At 39.4% G+C, this 19,451-nt stretch overlaps 2 protein-coding genes and 1 non-coding gene across 6 annotated transcripts in view; 1 reads left to right on the top strand and 2 right to left on the bottom strand.

The window, feature by feature from the left end:
* Positions 1-19,451, top strand: part of LOC116277441 (guanylate-binding protein 7-like) — a 250,349-nt gene that overhangs the window by 184,007 nt on the left and 46,891 nt on the right. The gene's annotated exons all lie outside the window — the stretch shown is intronic.
* LOC102537551 (guanylate-binding protein 1) lies at positions 1,957-18,522 on the bottom strand. Its single transcript, XM_072974025.1, has 12 exons — positions 18,492-18,522; positions 14,386-14,524; positions 12,331-12,530; positions 10,344-10,471; positions 9,206-9,315; positions 8,416-8,612; positions 7,592-7,834; positions 6,479-6,759; positions 5,545-5,757; positions 4,667-4,769; positions 4,237-4,430; positions 1,957-3,115 (listed from the first exon to the last, which is right to left on the bottom strand). Exons 3-12 carry the CDS (start codon positions 12,518-12,520, stop codon positions 3,002-3,004), a joined length of 1,773 nt encoding a protein of 590 aa, XP_072830126.1. The 5' UTR covers positions 12,521-12,530; positions 14,386-14,524; positions 18,492-18,522; the 3' UTR covers positions 1,957-3,001.
* Positions 9,519-9,591, bottom strand: TRNAV-GAC (transfer RNA valine (anticodon GAC)). Its single transcript has one exon. It is a non-coding gene; the product is annotated as a tRNA-Val (tRNA).

Genomic DNA, 19,451 nt, shown 5'->3' with positions numbered 1-19,451 from the left:
TCAGTACAACTGGATTCTAATCCTTATTCTTAAAAATTTATTTTTTATTTTTATTCTTAAAATATTTGGGGGGGTGGTAATTAGGTTTACTTATTTATTTATATTTTAGAGGAAGTACTGAGGAGTGAACCCAGGACCTCATGCATGCTAAGCATGCATTCTGCCACTTGAGCTATCCCTTCCCCCTTGGAGCACAGTATTCCTGATTGGAGGTCTCATAAATGTACTTTGTCATCAGTATCATTTCTTAAAAATTTTTTTCTGTTATGGTACATGTACTGGGACTTTCTATTCCACCATATCTATACAATGGAATGTGAAAAATAATATATTCCACCATCTTTCTTATGCCACTTCAGGAGTTTTTTGTGTGTTACAAACTCAATTTCTTGAGAAATTATAAGATTATTCAGGCCTTCTATTTCACCTTGGGTGGGTTCTGATAGTTAGTACTTTTTGAAAAATTAGTGTGTTTCATCTAAGTTGTTGAAATTATGCATATAGAGTGGTATTAAGATTGATTTTTAATTTATCTCTTTATATATCAAATATTAAAAATAGTTCTTAAATCTTACAGTTGTGTTTATTTTTTAGTGACTACCTTTTCATTGGTCTAATTGATCATTGACCCTGGATGGGAGGGTTTCTCTGAGGAGTTCTGCTGTTTTGCCAGTATCTCAGGTTTCAGTATGTTCTCCGCCTCTAGATCAGTGGCGCTTATATTTCCTATATTAACCTGTAGAAGTAAATGTAGCAATGTGGCACTTAAGCAAAGGAGCATTTTCTTCCCTAGGCTAAAAAGAATTTTGATAGAGAAACACCATGTGGGTCAGCAAATGTAGGCCCTGACATGTGGTGACTTTAGCAGATTGAAAGTATATCACCATGAATTGTCCTTTTCTTGTCCAATGACCCATTTCAAATCTACTATATCAGGAAATATGGGGAAGGGAGGGGCCAGGGAGTCTTATATTTAATACATTTACTTTATGTAAACTAGATTGAGGACCATTGGTGAAAGCAGTATGCCTTCCCAGGGAGAGAGCTATATTTTGTTTCTGGAGATGTTATAGAGAAAACACCGAACCAGAAATCAGAGGATTTGGGATCTAGTATAGACCATGCTACCAACCTAGGAAGGAATTCCCTAATTTCGTTTAGCTTCAATTTTCTTATTTTCAAATGGTTAATAAAGAAACTCTATTTGCTCTTGAGGACAGAGTTATTCTTTTCTATTGTGAAGTTTCTTCAGCTAACAAAAATGTACTTGGTTTATGCCTTTGTTGCAGTGCAGCTTGGAAAATACAAGGCATATCTACATCAATGTTCCATCTAACAGGCTGTGGGTCTCACCTGGTCCCCTGTGAAGTTGCAGTACAAGTAAAGAAACACTGCTTAGCAGCACTTGCCCAGCTGTGGAAGCAGGCATTCTCCATCCCGATGGGAAGGAAAGGGATTCAATGGAATAAAAGGTCCCAAACAATCAGAAAAAGCAGGTTTATTAATGTTGATTTAGTGGCATCAGCTGCTTCCCTGCTTTTCCCTCCTCATGTGATATTTTGAAACACTGCATGGTATTTTCAGGATGCTAACATAGACAATCTAATGCATATGTTCCTTACAAATGCAAGCAATGTAAGGCAGATGCATAGAACTTTGACTAATGTTTCCATAAAGCAAGTGTCTGCAAACTATGGCTTGTGAATGCCACCTGTTTCTGAAAACAATGTTTTATTGGAAGACAGCCATGCCCATCCATTTATGTATCGTCTGTGGTTGCTTTGTGGCAGAGTTGAATAGTTGGGCCAGAAACTGCATGGCTCACAGAAGCCATGAAGAGTTACCATCCAGTCTTTTACTGTAAAGTTAGCCAAACCTTAGGCTATATAGACTAAAACCTTATTTTCTGGTGGAAAATTTAAAAAAATCAGAAACACAAAGCTCAATGAAGCATAATTTATTTCCAGCTTGAAAACAATTCTTAATCTCCTTAAGAAACAGCAACCACTTAGGAATTTTAACAATTGTGAGAAAGGCCATATATACCAGGTAATACCAAGAGTGTTATTTTACTGGTCAAAAATGTCGAAAAAGAACCCATATTCTCTTGGGGGAAGATAAGCAGGCTTTCAAGTATGACTGTGAAGAATCGGGAAAAGATAGCCTAAACTTTAGGGTTACAAACAATCTCATAATTCAGTTAGCTCGGTTTTCTAACACAGTATCTGTCACCATTTAAAGTTCATCTTTGCAAACTGTAAATTGCTGGGAACACACAATGCATAATCGTCCTCCTGTGACTATGTTTAGTCCAGTGTCACTTACCTAAAGTTCTAAAGAGCCCCATTAAAACTGTAATCTGGGTGAACTGAGTAAGAAGGGAAAGTTGCTTCTCCAGCACTTTTATTTATGACCTCACTCCTACTCATGCCAATGGTTTCTTCCATCTTCCTATGGAAATTCTGTAGCGATTCGAGAGCTCTATATAAGGTGATCTGCTTTAGCTTGGAATCCACTAGTGAGCACTGACTATTCCCAGTGTCCAGGAATGACACTATCACCCACAGACAGAGCAGTCCTGAAACAATGGTGCACTATATATTGCCTTCACTAAGAAGCTAGAATGGTTGTTCCTGATATGGGAACCTGTTGTGCACTTGGCCAAACTCATGCTCAACTGTGTCCCAAGATTATTGCCTGAGACTTTGCTCAGTGTCCATCTCTCCTAGTGGTCATCTGGAAGAAGAAGCTCCTGAGAGGTGCCAGCTTATGATACCTCCAGGGCTGGCCAGAGGTTATATGCATCCGCATTACACAGTTTACAATATTGTGAGGATGAGAGACATGATTTCAACTAGTACTGCATGACTTTGGAAGTTTTCGTGTTAAAAAAAAATAAGACCTAATTATTATCAAGTGTGGTGACACTTTTTCTAGATTCTAAACTGCTTGAGGAATGGCTTGGCTAAGAGTGACCGGGAGACTGCTATTCTTCAGTTCTTTAACTTAGGACACATTTTCCCGCTTGTTCCTTCTTCTTCCGAAGCTTCTGTATTTCATCCTGAAGTCGTTTGTTCTCATTTTGGAATCCTTCTTTTAGTAGTCGGGCCTGTTCCTAAAAAGGTACAAATGGAGACTGAATAAAGTGTAGCATTCAGTAAGTCTCTTAACTTCTATCTAGTGTCCACATTCACGGATTTTAAAAAATATTTGATTTCTTCTTGAAATTTTCTCTACTGTATTTTTCATTATACAATCTCTTGGGCCTTCTAGCTCTGTGATCACTTTTTCTGAGTCTCCTTTGTTTAGTTAAGAAAGATTTTTGTCTTATGTTTCTCAATATGTTGATAAACCTAAATTACCAGTCCTAATTTTTCTCCCAATATTGTGTACCACCTTTGTGTGCAATCTTAATGATATGTTTAGCTTCAAATCCTGTTTATGGATTTAGACTATTTTATACACACACGTACACACATACAGAAATAAATAATTTTCAAAATCTGATAAAGTATCTGAATCTTAGATCAGGGAATTTGATCTAAGCTTCCACAACTTGGTGGCAGGGGTGGCAAAATATAGGTAAGGTAAGGGAATCAGGGCCCCATACTGACTATAGTGGATTTCTGCACATAATTCCCAGCTCAACACGTACTAGGAGCAGGGCCTAGAAAACACATAGGAGTAACACACTGACACACAGGTGTGAGAGTTAAGGAGTCTCTCTGCTTATAAAGGTTCTCTTAGAGCTGAAAGTCATACCAGGTATGACAGAAAAAAAAAGTTAAAAATTCCTCTTAAGTGGAGCACATAGTTCAGACATCTCACCAAGCTGTGTGACCCTATAAAAGTTGTTTAATATTTTCTGAACCTCTGTTTCACCTCCTGAGTAACAGAGACATGGCAGTTTTTGCTTCACATAGTATTAAGCAAGATCAGAGATGAGGCGTTTTTTATAATGCGTAGCAGGTAATAGCTACCACTGATCGAAGGATATACTGAGAACGGACTGGGTGTGACATAACTGCAAAAAAAAAAAAAAAACCACAAAACCTTTTAATAACCAGACGTTGACAGGGGCCAGTTCAGGTAGACAGATGGGGATTAAAAAGCACAGGTGAGCAAGCGAGGTCCTTCTTCTGGGGTTCGTGTCCTCACTGCCACGGCAAATTAGTGATCAGGGAGAGGGGAGAGAAGACAGAGTAACAGGAACCTTGCAGCAATGCAGTTAATTACCTCAAGTTTAAGAGAGAGGGTTCTCTCTTGCTCTTCCCGCAGCTGCGCCCTTTCTTTCTCCATCGCCTCCGTCAGCTGCCTCACGTGTTCCTGATGACTCTTTTCTTTTTGTTCCATCATCTGCTGATTCTTTATTTGCATTTCCTCCAGCATTTTTGTTGCAGCCTGTGCTGCTTCCGCTTTCGCACGTTCCACTGTCAGGAGGCAAAGGAGAAAGAAACATGTATGTGGGTGACCATATTGCTTCTTTCTTCCATGTGCACTGATCTGGCATTGTTGCTACTGACTGCGTACACCCGGCACGGAAATGACTTCAGCAAGTAAGAGGCATCTTATGTCATCCTACTATAGTTCAAGGATTGTAGGTTCATCCAGTTATTTGAAGTTTATGGGCTTCTGGGGCTATCCGGTCTCTTGATTCGCTCCTCACCTTCAATCAACTTTTCCTTCTCTGAGAGAGTCTGGTCTGTCTGAAGAATTGCGTCAGTCACAGACTCCTTGGACTTCAAGTATTCCTGAAGAATCTCTTCAGCCTAGGACCCAGAGAAAATGGAGTAAATAATAGGAAATGGCTGTGAGCACTTATTTGCCCACCATCTTTCCCTATAAGAGCTGCTCCTCTTGGCCCTGGTGTGCCCGGTGGTCAAGATTCTCAGTCACTGGGGTGAGCACGAGCTCCAGGCTGGCCAGGCTTGGCCTCCTACTGAGCAGAATCCTTTATCAGGGACTGAGATAGACATAGAGATGCTCTGTTCTTTTTGATTGAGGATTCTAATTTTGGGGCTGTGGGTTCTGTGGTCCCAATGGGGTGAGCATGCTGGAGAGTGAAGCCACCGTGGACCAAGTGGATCAGAATAAAAAGGGTAAGGAGGAGAATGGGAGGGACGGAAGTTTGGGCTTAAGTAGAGCAACAGACAGTGAGACATATGATGATATTATTTGAAATCTTGGCTACATCGATCCTTAAAGCAGGTTGAAAGCTAAACTGATGAATTACCATTTTTGTTGAAGCAACTATCATTGGGTTTCTGTCTCTTGCAACATAAAGATCCAGCTGTAATAGTGGTCTACAAGAAATACCTGCTGATTAATCTGATAGTCCAGTTTCTAACTTGACTGTGAATTGAGTGCACTCTCTTGGGTGAGCATATAGGATGCATCCGGTATAACAGGCTCCCTGTCCGTGGTTACTGAATTAAAGCAGGAATGCTGTCAGCCCTGTACTTGCACATCCATGTGCAGTACACTTAGTCCCATTGGTGTTTCAAGGAGGCGTGTCAGCAGCTTCCCAGAACCAATCCTGGTTACCTGTATTCCCTTCCTGGGCTCCTGGTCATACTTTTTCTTCAGCTCCTGTATCTTCTCCATGAAAAGACGATACCCTCCTGGTTTAGAATAAACCCCCTGTTTTACACCTTCTTCTAGAGAAGTGAAAATATCCTTAAGTAACGCTTTGCAACGGTCTGATGATTCTTTAAGATTCTGTTTACAAAAGTCATCTCGCTTTTTGTTTAGCTGGGCCTTTAATGTAAAAATAGGAAGTAAACAAAGTAGGGAAAAGATGTTAGTTTGACCTCAGAATTTCTGGAAAGGCTCCTCCCCACCGCCAGAAAAAGCTCTGTGACCCCTAGAGAAACTTGCAGGTGCTCAGCAGGGCCGTATCCTTCCTCCTGATCCTGACTTTCTACAAGTCCCTTTCTGCTTGGAAGTGATTACTAGCAGAGATTACTAGCTTTATCCTACGCCTTTGGGGATAAACTTACGCTTTTTGAATTGGACCAGTGATTACATGCGAAATAAATGGGGCTCAACATAAGCCTGCTCAAGATAAATGAGACTACAGTTTTCTTTGCTTTTGTCTAGAATATCACGTCAGCCTGATAACAATGAGCATGTAATTTGATCAGACGCTCTGATGGTTACTTATATGCATGTAATTAAATTATAGTGAAGATTAGATTATTCATGAAAGAAAGAAATTTTCAGTCCATCATAATTAAGTCTACCAATAAAACTGGTTCTTCTTTTTAAATAACAAATAGTGGTTGTCACCATTTAAAAGTCTGGGTAAAACTGCTTTTGCCAAAATAAGGACCCATTTCATTTTCTAGTAGTACTTTGCTTTCCAAGAGCCTAATCTGTATAAACTTGAGAAAAAAATGACTGCTAATTTCTTTTGAAATAAATGGTCTACATCTTTGAAGGAACTCCTGCCTCTCATAAATCAGAAGAGCAAATATACCGCTAATTTTTTCTGGAACACTTGGTCCACATCCTTAAAAGAGTTCTTCATGAAGACTTTGATGGCCTCTCTCTCACAGGCCCCGTGCAGGTCCAGGAGCTCCTGGAGGGTTTCCGTGGGCAGCTGCACCTTCTGGTCCATCTGCTGGTCATAGTGGGCAACGGCCTTTTGCACTGCGGCCGAGTTCTCGATCTCAGCCAAGGCCAGGACTGCGTTCTCCATGCAGGGAAGATCCCCACTGCTGATGGCACTGACATAGGTCAGCACCAGGGTCTCCAGACCTACGAATAAGGAACAAATGACGTTTGTTGTAGGTGGGGTGAGTAAAGATTCTATTCTGTGTGATCCTGACCATGTCTATTACCAACCGTTTGCCTTAACAGCATCCATTTCCTCAGTGTCACCTGGAAACTTGCTAAAAATGCAGACTCTCAGCCTCTGCCCCAGTTCAACTGAATTAGACCGTCCTCTTTGGCATAAGATCCTTAGGCGGTATGTATGCACATCGAAGGCTGAGAACCTCTGTTGTAGATAGCATAGGCCTGTGTTTACTGAGTGCATTCACCTTACTCCCAAGCACTGTTAGGACAGAAACCATACCTCTCTCACTGAAGTCTGTATCATCAGCCATGGTAAGTCCATGGGAAACCCTGGATGAATATGTGGGGAACAATTCTAAAGGAGTCCTCCTTGCTTTTTGTAGCAGAGCATTAACCAGCAGAGCTTTCTGGGATGATGGAAGTGTGCTGTCTGTGCTGTCCAGTGTAGGTACGAGCACTTGAGATACAGCTGTGTGATCATTATGTTAAACTTCTTTCATTTTAACTTAGATTTAAATTTCGATAACCACGCCTGTCTAGTGACAGCCATACTGGACAGGGCAGGTCCAGCGTCTAGGACACTAAGCTCTTAGAGCTTTTTCCCTTTGGCCTGTCCTATCTTTTCTCACCTAAGAAATCTGAGTGATAAGGTCTATTAGAAATGTTGGTGCCATCTAGAACTTAATATGCTGATAGCAGTAGGTTTGCATTTTTCAAAGCTGAAAACTAAGGGGATGTTATACACTGTCCTTTAGTCTTAACAGTGAGAGGGGAGATTGGGAAGAGGACTCACGGGGTCCATTGACCTTGATGCCTCCTGACAGAGTCTTAGTTTTGGAATTGCTAAAGATGTAGGTGCAGAAGAGTGCAGCTTGGTGCACGAATTCAGAGTCCAGCTCATCATCATGCAGTTCTTCAAGCCGGCTAAGCTGCTTCCTCTGAGTGGGTCGATCAAAGATAAAGCATTTCTTCTTTGGGAAGAACTTCCGGATACAGAGTCGAGGCAGATTAAACATTTTATCTTTTTCACTGGTACCTGGAGGAAGATAAAAGAGAATTTGCCTAGTATAGGGGCTTACACACTTTTTCTGAATATTTTAGGCATTTGCAAGCCAGATGGTCTTTTTTCAAAGTACTCTATCTGCCGTCACAGCATGAAAGCAGCCCTAGACAGTCGATAAGTGAAGGGGCATAGCTGTTTTCCAGTAAAACCCTATTTACAAAGACAGCTGGCCGGCTGGATTGGCCATCATTTGACTTTGGGCCGTAGTCTGCCAACCCCTGGACTAATGCACTGTTCATGCTTTTATTTAATTTCTTCAAATAAATGACCATTCTACTCCATACTCTGGCTAATTACAGCATCACAAGCCCTAAGAAGATCATATCAATCTAGTCACAGCACAGGGAAAGGTAAAAGAAAAAGCAACTCTTTCTTAGAACAAGAGAAAATAACTTAAAATCAAATCTATTAATTCAGGTATTAAAGAAGCTCTCAGGTTAAGTAATGGCCCCCGAGAAGAAACAGAAAACATAAATATAAGAAAACTGAATGGAAAACTAAAGAATGATAGTTTTGGGTGCTGACCTCATTTATCAGTTCTCAGTCCCCTTTACCTTTCTTCAGCTTGAGTGAATTCTCCAGGTACTCGTCTGGTGTGATACATTGCCCATCTGTTTCCAAGTCTAGGGAGAAATCCCTCAGCGTCCACACAAAGTCTGGAAAGAAGCTCACAAAGTCAGCTGAGTCCTCAACCCCGTCCTCCTCAGGGGAGGATTTTGCCCTGATTCTGTCTGTCAGCTCTGTCACATAGCTGAGCAGCAAATTCAGGAAAACTGGCATAAAAGAAGAGTGCCGCCTCTCCTACGATATTTCCACATACTCAAAACTGTCGTTTTGCGTTTGTCCTTTCTTTTTTTAGCGGATACAAACTACTCTACATAAAGCAGACAGGCAACAAGGATTTACTGTAAAACACAGGAAACCACATTCAAGTCCTGCAATCACCCCCAATGGAAAATAATATGAAAACAACCACATATACACCTGACTATTGTTGCTGTACACCTGGAACTAACAATGTTGTAAGTCAACTATACTTCAACTTTTTAAAAAGCCTTGACATGCTCCAAAGGGCTCATGCTATTTTGGCACTGCCAGTTTGCTGCCAGGGACATCTGGATGGGGCTCTTCGCCTGAGGAGCAATGCTAGGCTTACCACCTTGTTCTTAACCCAGGTATCAATTCTTCAGTGGGTACATAGGACTTTTTTCCCTGCCCTTGAATTATTTTTTATGTTTCTCTTTTTGGGTTTGATTCACCAGGATTCACAGTTAGGCAGCTATCTTTTTTAAATACAGGTCTCCCCTCTGAATGTGATGCTGTTCTGGACCCCAGAAAGGATACTGTAGTTGGTCCATGGCCTGCTGGTTAATGGTTCCCATACTATTGTATACAAACGTGCTGCTTAGCAGTATTGCTAGGGCAAAGATCCAGGAGTCATTCTGGTTGTCACCCTGGGAATCAGAACACATTTGGGCCAAGATTATATTTCATTGTCATGGCACTTTCCAGATCAGCAGGAGTAAAAGGATGTTCCTTTAATTAGAGGTTTTTAAATTTTTTTTTAGACTAATGACCTACAAAAGGAAACCAAATCTAAGCAAAAATGATTGTCAGTAGGACCTGAACTTTGTTTCATCTTTTTATTTGTTTTTAGAGGAGGTACTGGGGATTGAACCCAGGGCCTTATGCATGTCAGGCATGTACTCTACCACTGAGCCACATCCTCCCCCAGGACTTGAACTTTGAATAGTTTTCTGATTGGGATTTTTCGTTTACACTAATTCTGACTACGCCCTCTTAAGATCATTGATAGATAATTGCAAAACAAATAGTCAATGTTGTTAGACTTTGTAAGACCTTAAATATAATTTAAATTTAAATTTTTCTCTTCATTTTTACAGAAAATTGTCTTAATATAAGAATAATAATACTTGGATCAATCATTCAGCAATTATTATGCACCTAACATTTTCCACTACTTACCTTATGAAATATTCAAAATAATACTATGAGGCAAATGTAGATCTGTTATATGTGTTTTACAGATCAGAAAGCTGAGCTTAAGAGAGGTCAAATAACTTGTGAGGGTCACTGCATTACTGACAGAGTTTAAATTTAAAGCCAGCGGTATGGGACTTCAGAATCTGATCCCTTAACTAAAGTTCTTTGCAGGATAAGATTCATTACACTGATTTTATTTGTGCTACCTTCATGCATCTGGTTCACTGGCGTAGCCTACAACCAACCTATCATTAATAATTAGAATACTCTCTACTGACCACTATGCTCTGCTTCTAGGATTCTGCCTAATGAATATTTTCCTGACCCATAGTTGTTAAGATTGGTCTCATGGCACGTACACAGAAATGAAAAAAAAAAACATGATTGAGTGCAAGCTCTTATTTAAAGAAAAATTAAGTAGTGTAGAGACTATTCAGAGATGTGGGGCTTATTCCAAAACTGAATCCTCAATGCTTACCTTCTCTACATCCCCCAGGCCCTCAGTGTCAAGCAGAACTAGACTGTGGTTTGGCTTCTTGGGGTGAGGCACACACCACATCCAGATGCCCTTGGTGTGAGACTGCACCGTGGAGCCCAGGGAGAAGCCTGTGAGGGGGTGTGGGGAGAAAAGAGGTAGAGTTTTAATATTAGGTGGTTCTGGAAATTGAGATAAAAGTTAATAAAATCAAGTTTAGGAGAGAGAACTGAAATCACAACCAGTATTAATCTTACAATCAAAGGAGCAGGGAAGTTAAGATACCAATCAACACACCAGAAATAGAAGGAAACTAACTCAACACAAAAAAGGTCCTGTATGCAACATTAGACTCAACGGTGAAAGACAGAAACCTTTTTTCTGCAAAAATTAACCGAAATGCATCAAAGACCTAGAATGTACTAGCTAAAACTATAAAACTGCAAGGAAACATACGTGACATGCTTCACAATATCGGAATTGGCAATGATTTCTTAGATATGACACCAAAAGCATAAGCAACAATAAAAATAGACAAGTTGTACTTCATCAAAACTAAAACTTTTGTGTATTAAAGGACACCATCAACACAGTTAAATAGGTAACAAATGGGAAAAATATATTTGCTAGTCATCAATCTGTTAAGGGATCGATATCCAGAATATATAAAGAATTCCTACAAAAAACAAAAAAGCAAATTAAAAAACCAACCAAATTAAAAAATGAGCAAAGGACCTAAATAAGCAATTCTCCAAAGAAATTATTCAAAAGACTAATAAACACATGAAAAGACACTCAGCATCACTAGTCATTAGGGAAGTACAAATCAAAGCCACAATATCTTACATAACATATAATGGAAAATAAGCTGAAAAAAATATATAACTGAATCACTTTGCTGTATACCTGAAACTAACACAATATTGTGAATCAACTGTACTTAAAAAAAAAAGACAGAGCAGCCAAACATGTATTGTAGATCTTATGTGAATCCTGAAAGTTAACTGATATGTATAAGAAAATGGGAAAATGTAAAACTGAATGAACATTTGATAATATTAGAAAGTTATTAATTTAGAAAACCACAGTGAGATACTTCAGACCCATTAGGAAGGCTAAAAAATCAGAAAATACCAAGTGTTGATAAGGATATGGAGAAATTAGATCCCTTGTGCTTTTCTGGTGGAAATATAAAATGGTAATGCTTCTGGGGAAAAGTTATGGTGATTTCTTAAAAAATTAAACATAGAATTATCATATGATCCAACAATTCCACTTCTTGGTATATACCCAAAATACGTGAAAGCAGGGACTTGAACAGATATTTGTACCCCCATGTTCTTAGCAACATTATTCATAAGAGCCAAAAGGTGGAAGTAACCGAGACGTCCATCAACAGATAAAAGGATAAACAAATTGATATGCACATACAATTATTCAGCCTTAAAAGGGAAGAGAATTTTGACACATGCTACAACATTGATGAACCTTGAAGATATGATGCTAAGTGAAATAAGCCATCACAAAAGGGAATATAATGTATGAGTCCTCTTACATGAGACTCCTAGAGCCGTCAAATTAATAGACAGCATGTAGAAAGATGTTGTCAAGGGCTGGAGTTATTGTTTATTGGGGTACAGAGTTTCTGTTCGGGGAAACTCATGGAGATGGATGGTGGTGATGTTTGCACAACAGTGTGAATTTACTCAATGCCACAGAACTTCAAAATGGTTACAGTGGTCAATTTATGTTATGCATATCTTACGACAGTTAAAAATAAAAGAAAGAAAAGTTAAAAGACAAAGTGAAAAGAGATGTGAGCTGATTCTTTCAGATCATAGTGAAGATATGAGCATAACTGTGATTTGAAAGTGAGCTTTCAATATTCCTCCCCATCTCTAGCTTCCTCTCTTCCCATCACCGTCCTGAATGCTGGGAGTGTGGGTGGATAGAAGGGACTCAGGGAGGCTTTGCTGGTGTCCTCACTCACCTTTGCTTTTCCCAGCCAGCTTGTTCATCAAGTAGGATTTGCCTGTGCGGTAGAGGCCCACGATGGCCACCACCACCACTGGCTGCGTGATGGCAGACAGGATGGTCAGAGCTTTCGGATTAGCCACCAGTCGCCCATTAGTGTTCTCAATGAGGCACAAGGGTTCTGGCATGTGGATCGCTGAAGCCATGTTCCCTTGTCTGCAAGAAAAGAGATGGAATGATTTAGAATTTCTAGTCTAAACAGATCAAAAACTTCCACCAGGTTATTTTGCATTCAGAAGGAAGGTCATAAAATTCCCCAACATGGCCAGAAGTTTTGTGTCAACGCTGAGATAGATGGAGGAAAGATCTGTATCATTTTAGAAAGTTACAGAAGTATTATGAAAGTAGTCCATTAAAAATATTGATATCACAGTGATTAATGAACAAAATCTTTCATTTAGTTTATCATGGAAAACTTTCCTTTTGAATTCTCATTAAAATTTTTATAGTAGACATTAAGTGGAAAATAAAATTGGATTTAGAGGGATTTGTTGTACATCCTGGCTATGTGTGAGAAATTCAATCGTGTTTATTCACTAACCCTTACTATCAATAAAGACTTTCATGAGTAAATGTTACATCATTTGATGTACGTCTTTGAACAATTTCCAGAGATTTTGAATGTAGTGTTTTCCCCCCAACTAGTTACTGCTTATTTTTGCTGGAATGAGAGTCCAAGACTTCTCACACTGCTGTCTTGGAAGTGGAACCAATATCACTTACTATTGCAAATTTTATAAAAATATATGACCTTGTGAATCACGAGGCTAGGGACCCTTGCGAAGCCTTGGTGTGGGCTTGTGTGAGCAGGGGTGCTGACACTTAGACTTGATTAGCTTCCCAATAAATTAGCCTCCAACTGAGTGGGGGGTAAGCTGCACAAGTGTAATCACTGCACGTTGCTAAAACTCATGTTTGTGTATATATGTGTGTGTGGTGTAATGGAACAAAGGACAATGGAATAAAGATTAGAAGATCAGGAGCAGATCAGGAGAGCAAGAGAGAAAGTTGTTCAGAGGACATACCTATTTTTCCAGCCATACAGTTCCAAGTTTTCTGTTTCTTCTTTTTTTCCCTTTTGGTAGAGGGGAAGGAGAAGCAGGAAAGTAGAAAGAGGGGTAGGGGAGAGGGACGCGGAGGGGAGAGGGGGCAGGGAGCTGAAAAGAAGAGAGAAAGCTGTCAGACAAGTGGGTGATGAGGAAGCAGGCGCCTAGCCAAGGAGTTGAGGGGAAGAGTTTCCAGAAGGCAGGATCAAAACTCCTTGACAGCACAGAAGGGACAAAGGAAACAAAGATGGCGCCTTTAGTGCTGCCCCACCGTGGATTCTTTAAGGAGGAAGCTTTTTAGCAAAGCAGTGGGGCTGAATTCAGTGCCTAATGGGTAGGGAGTGAGTTGGCACCAAGAAGCTGGACCTAGTGAACCCACACTATTTCTAAAAGCAGTTCTTTGAAACAAAGTTCAAATACACGATTGAGGAGTGTGGTCTCTTCATGAATCTACTCCTTTCAGTTTGGTTTCAGGGTTTTTTCTTTGTCTTTAACAATGTGAGTGGTGTTTTCCTGCATCCCATTTACTATTCTTTCCTTCTCATGAAAATAATGTATTTATAGCCCCTTCAATTCCTTAGCTGCAGGCAGATCAGTATTGAGCGAGTTCCATCAAAGACAGCAGTAATTTAATTGTGTTCCCAGTCAGCTCACACAGCACCAGCAAAGAAGAAGAAGGTCCTCATTCATTTCAAGCTCTTAGGTTAAGCCCCACGTCCTAGGTGCTTAATCCCACACCAGCACGGTGATGACACAGGACAGACAGCAGGGCTCCATCTGACCTCGTGGCGCATGGCACGCTCAGCTGCAGCCGACCTTGATGCTGGTCATTTTTAGAAAACTAGCTGACCTTTATAAATCCCTTCCCACCCCACACCAGTTGTAACATGGGCTCCTTTCCCCAAGGAGAGCTCCTTCAGCCCTGGAGCGAGAGCTGCTCTGAGGACAAAGCAGAGAGGTCTTACCTGTTTTCTTCTCAGTTCCGTGACTTCTCTGTCTTTCAAGAGGTGGTTAGCCTTTTATCTCACCCACCCAAAGTCATGGAGCTCTCCTGACTTCTTTTAGAGAGCTGACAGTCAGCAGTAAAGCAATCTCTGTTGTAGACTTTGAGTAAAATGAAATTGAAAGCATTGAGTACAAAGCAATGACTCACCAACCATAAAAGGAATTTTTATAAGCTATGCTCATAGGAGGGTACATGGATTTGGCAGAATTTCTCAACTAGAACTTTCACATTATTATTTTTTTAAGAGATCTTAGAAACCATTTGCTGTAAAAGAGTGGCTATTAGATATTTAAATATAATGTAATGTATTTCAGGATTGGGGGTCAGTTTGAGAAAGCCAGAAGGAGGAAGCATATTAAATTTTAGGTTTAATTTCCTTAAATAATGGACACACCTACAGTGAACTTGGCTCCTCATTGACGCATATGGTGAGGAAAAGGACATGTCTTGTACATTCATGAACACACAGTGCCTGGAACGCAATACCCCGTGCAGAGGCAGGAAGGGGCTCCAAGTATCGCACATGTGTTCCAGGCTCAGCACTGATGGCGCTACATGGGTTCAGTAACTCACATCTCATGACAAACATTTTCCCACCATTTTACAGAAACTGAGGCACAGAGAGAGTTAATGTCTTGTCCCAAATCACAGTACTGTAAATGATCTCACCAAATCATTCTTGATCCCAAACCCTCTTGTTAAACCAGTTCACTGCACTGCCTCTCTGTGTTTGTGGGGTAAACAGCAACAGAAGGAGCTGCTTTCTTTTTTGACTGTTCTCTAAGAGTTACATGCATTACATGCCTCGCTCAACCCTAACTACAGCTGTGCAAAGTAAGTGGCGTCGTCTCCATCTTATAGTGAAAACAATGAGGCTTGAGGGAGGGTAAACAGCATGCCTGCTCAAATTCAGTAAGCAAGTCATCGATGTGGGGTGTGAATCTGAAACCCTGCTTACCCTTAATTTTTTTGTTTTGCTTTTTCTCCCCCTCGACAATGAATAGAGAAGTGAGAAGGAAAGGAGATATTTATAAGGTTCTCTTCTGATCCCACAGTACACCTGGATCTGTGTCTGAAATTTAACAATTGGAATTGAATACTCTCTTTCCTTTCCCACTTTGCCATTATCTTTTTAAATGTCTCTGACTAAGGAGCACTTTAATTTGCTTTGAAAAATATGGTTTATCTGGGTCTTTCAGTTGCTGGAACACACCCAGATTCTTCCTGCCTGAGCAATCTGTGTACAGTGATTTTCTGCATCTGAAACTTTCCCCTGGTCTTGGCAGGACTGGCTTCTTATTCTACTGCTCTCAGTGAAATGGCATCTTCTCACTGAAGTCTTCCATGAACCTTTGTCAATCTCCATCCCATCACCTTGGTTTTTCTTCCTTTCCCTCTTGATTACCTGCAATTCAAGCTCGTAAGAACATGGACCGCATGTATTCACGGTGTATCTTCAGCCATTAAAACAGGGCTTGGCAGAGAGTATAAGCTCAATGGATATCATGTGTGACTAAATATAAAATGACCCCAAATATGACAGAAAACCCACCTTATTGCCAATTTGAAATGTAGAAGAAATAATAAAATATGTATGTAAAGCATTTATTTGTTAATTTAAATACACACATTTAAAACTATACATTTTATGTATATGTAATACAAATGTATTGTTTTTTCTTACTCACATTGTATAAAATGACATTTCAATTGAAATTTAGTTGCCGTACAATATTGTATTATCGTCCAGTGTCCTACGTAATGATTTGACAGGTGTCCACATTATGAGGTGATCACCCCAATAAGTTTGTAACCATTTACCCCCATGCAAAGTTATTAAAATGTTATTGACCATGTTCTTATGCTGTATATTAAATCTCTGTGGTTTATGCCTTTTGTAAGTGGAGGTTGGTCCCTCTTAACCCCCTGCACCGCTTTGCCCACCGTGGCTCTGTATTTGCAAAAGTGGACAGAATAACTGGTGATTTAACCTTACTAACTATACTAACGATGACACTGTGATTAGTCATTTTATAAATGGGAAGTCTCTGGCTCTCCTCTGCTTTTTCTCATGAGAAGGGATTTTCTGGTGCTGATTAAGGACAACTTGCAACTATTTTATTGAACACATGCCAGTTGAAAGTGAAAGCAAGCTTTTCGTTTCTCGGAAACTGACTAGAGGTTAGGAAAACAGCTCTTTCCTGATCAGCACAGAGTGCGCAGCTGCGGCTTTTTTAAATGTCAGGCTGCTTGAACTATTTTCTGGGCAAGTTTTCTCTTGGCAGTTTTCTAGGGAGGTTTTCTCTAAATGCTGGGTGTGAGCTATAATTCCTCACTTTCCAGTGTACTTGGAGTTGCAGTGTCTAGAATGCTTGCATTGCTTTAAGAGATAGTCGCAGATCAAGTTAATTTGCATGTTGGTATTAAAGCTTCACATATGTATACATGCCTAGTGGTTTTAAATGTTGTCCAGAGTTATAGGTCCCAAGAATAGACTTTGAACTTCAGGTGTGGGATGTTTTTATATTAAGCTGCTTTTCACACGAACTTCATGCAGCACCAGGGACTCATTTATTCAGCTGGGGTCACTAAGGCTCACATACAACGGAGCCAAGACCAGCAGATTAGGAATAGAATCCGCAGTATACTTGTGTGTTTAGAAAGCATACGTACTGTGTGCACCTGTGCTAGGTGCTCAGGGGGTATGAAGATCAATTAGACGCAGTCATTGCCCTACGTACGACTTAGTGTAGTGTGTGGGATTGACGTGCACTCAGATAATAGAAAGGTTCATCGACTGTACCAAATATGCCACACTGTGAGGGGTGCTGAGGGTAGGGGAGTATTTACGTATGCGTGCGGGGGGCTACGTGCGACCTCCCTGTATTTTCTTCTCCGTTCTGTTGTGAACCTGAAACTGCTCTGAAAGAATAAAGTCTATTAAAAAGAAAAAGAATAAAAGGAAAAGAATGGAAAGGAGAGGGAGGGAGGAGCACCGATTACTGAAGTAGCTAGTCTCAAGAGCTCAAATGGAAACTTTCACCCATGGGGAATTTATTTTGATGTCAGTTATATGAAATGGATTGTATTGTAGTTTTAAAACAATGGCCTGACAGTTGTTCTTTTTCATATTTAAACTTATTTCTTAACTATCTATTCTGCCCTGTCTATCCTAGTGAATTCAGTACTATGCTTTAAATGACTATAATTTATATTTTGTTTCAGTACTGTAGTGAATTCTTTTCCAGTGTATGTTTTAGCTCCTCTGACCAACCAATTCTCAGTGAAAAGTAGGATCACTTCGTGAAATTCCTTCAGAATTGGGATTATATTGGATATAACAGGCAAATACAAACTGACTTATAAATACTATTTTTAGTTCATTGTTTTCATTTTGGAGCATAGATTGTTGCTTCATTTAAAACCCCTTTTTAGTCTTCCAGTATTATTGTGTAGTTTTCTATATTTCTCTTCAAATTCAATTTGCTTTGCATATTGTTGCCTTACTGTGTTTCCTTTTTAACTGCACTTCAAAAACAGATAACATAAACTTTACCATCCTAACTATTTTAAGTGTACACATTAAATATACTTAAATGTTAATTATATTCACGTCATTGTGGAACAGATCTGTAGAGATATTTCACCCTGCAAAACTGAAAGTCTATACCCACCAAGCACCCTCATTACCCTCTCACTTCAGCCCTTGACAACCACCAGTTCCTATCAGTTTGACTACTTTATATAGCTCATATAAGTGTAACAAAATAGTATTGCTCTTTTTGTAACTGCTTTATTTTGTTTAAAATAGTACCTTGATTGTTAATCTATGTGGTACCATGTGACAAGATTTTTCTTTTTTAAGGCTAACATTTCATTGTATGCATATACAATGTTTTCTTTCTCTATTTATCTGTTGGATTCTAATATAGCAGAATTTCTGGGTCATATGGTAACTCTATTTGAAATTTTTTGAAGATTCACTATACAGTTTTCCATAGTTGCTGCATAATTTTTCATTTCTACTCACATTTCACAAGAGTTCCAATTTTTCCATATGCTTACCAATATTTGTTTTTCCCTTCTCTCTTTCTTCTTTCTCCTTTTCTTTCTCTTTCTTTCTTTCTCTCTCTCTTTCTTTCTTTCTTTCTTTCTTTCTTTCTTTCTTTCTTTCTTTCTTTCTCTCTGTCTCTTTCTTTCTCTATCTTTCTCTCTTTCTTTCTCCCTTTCTTTCTTTCTATCTTTCTTACTTTTCTTTCTTTCTTGACAGTGGCCATCCTAATTAGTGAGAGGTGATATCTTATTGTAGTTTGGACTTTAGATTTGCATTTCCTTAAGGATTAGTGATGTTGAACATCTTTTCATATGCTTGTTAGCTGTTTGTTTATCTTCTTTGGAGACAGATAAATCTTTGACCCTTTAAAAACTGGATTATTTGGTTTTTGTTGTGAATTGTAGGAGTTCTTTATATTCTGGATACTACCAGTTACATGTTTTGCAAATATTTTCTCTCATTCTGTAAGTTGCATTTTTACCCTGTTGATTGTTTCCTTTGATGAACAGAATTTTTAAAATGACAGAGCAGTGTCCTTGATGAATGTTGATGTGAAAATCCTCTACAAAAAAACTATGAGACAAAATTCAGTAACATATTAAAAGAAGTCCATACCATGACCAAATGTGAATTGTACCTGCAATTAAAGGATTGTTCAACATAGGAAAATCAATCAATGTGATATACCATATAACAGAATAAAGGGCAAAAACCACATGATCATCTCAAGTGATGGACAAAAAGCATTGGACTAAATTCAACACCCTTTCCTGATAAAAAATTCTCAGTAAAATGGGAACACCAGGAAACTACCTCCACATAATAAAGTCTATATATGTAAAACCCACATGTAACATCTCACTCAAAGGTGAAAGACAAACCTTTCAGTAAAAAATCAGGAATAAGGCAACAATGACCACTTGGCCACTTCTATTCAACATAGCACTGGAAGTCCCAGCTAAACCAATTAG

This window comes from Vicugna pacos, chromosome 13, assembly GCF_048564905.1.
Source record: "Vicugna pacos chromosome 13, VicPac4, whole genome shotgun sequence".
Lineage (NCBI taxonomy): Eukaryota > Metazoa > Chordata > Mammalia > Artiodactyla > Camelidae > Vicugna > Vicugna pacos.
Note: the sequence above shows the minus strand (reverse complement) of the source record. Positions and strands in the feature narration are given on the sequence as shown.

What these genes read in the sequence shown, in the direction of transcription:
- LOC102537551 (XM_072974025.1), bottom strand. Translation starts at nt 12,520, where the DNA reads ATGGCTTCAGCGATCCACATGCCAGAACCCTTGTGCCTCATTGAGAAC. An exon ending in CATCAAGGTCAATGGACCCC is followed by an intron (nt 6,760 to 7,591) that starts GTGAGTCCTCTT and finishes CCTTATTCGTAG; the next exon opens with GTCTGGAGACCCTGGTGCTG. An exon ending in AGCCCAGGAAGGGAATACAG is followed by an intron (nt 4,770 to 5,544) that starts GTAACCAGGATT and finishes TCTGGGTCCTAG; the next exon opens with GCTGAAGAGATTCTTCAGGA.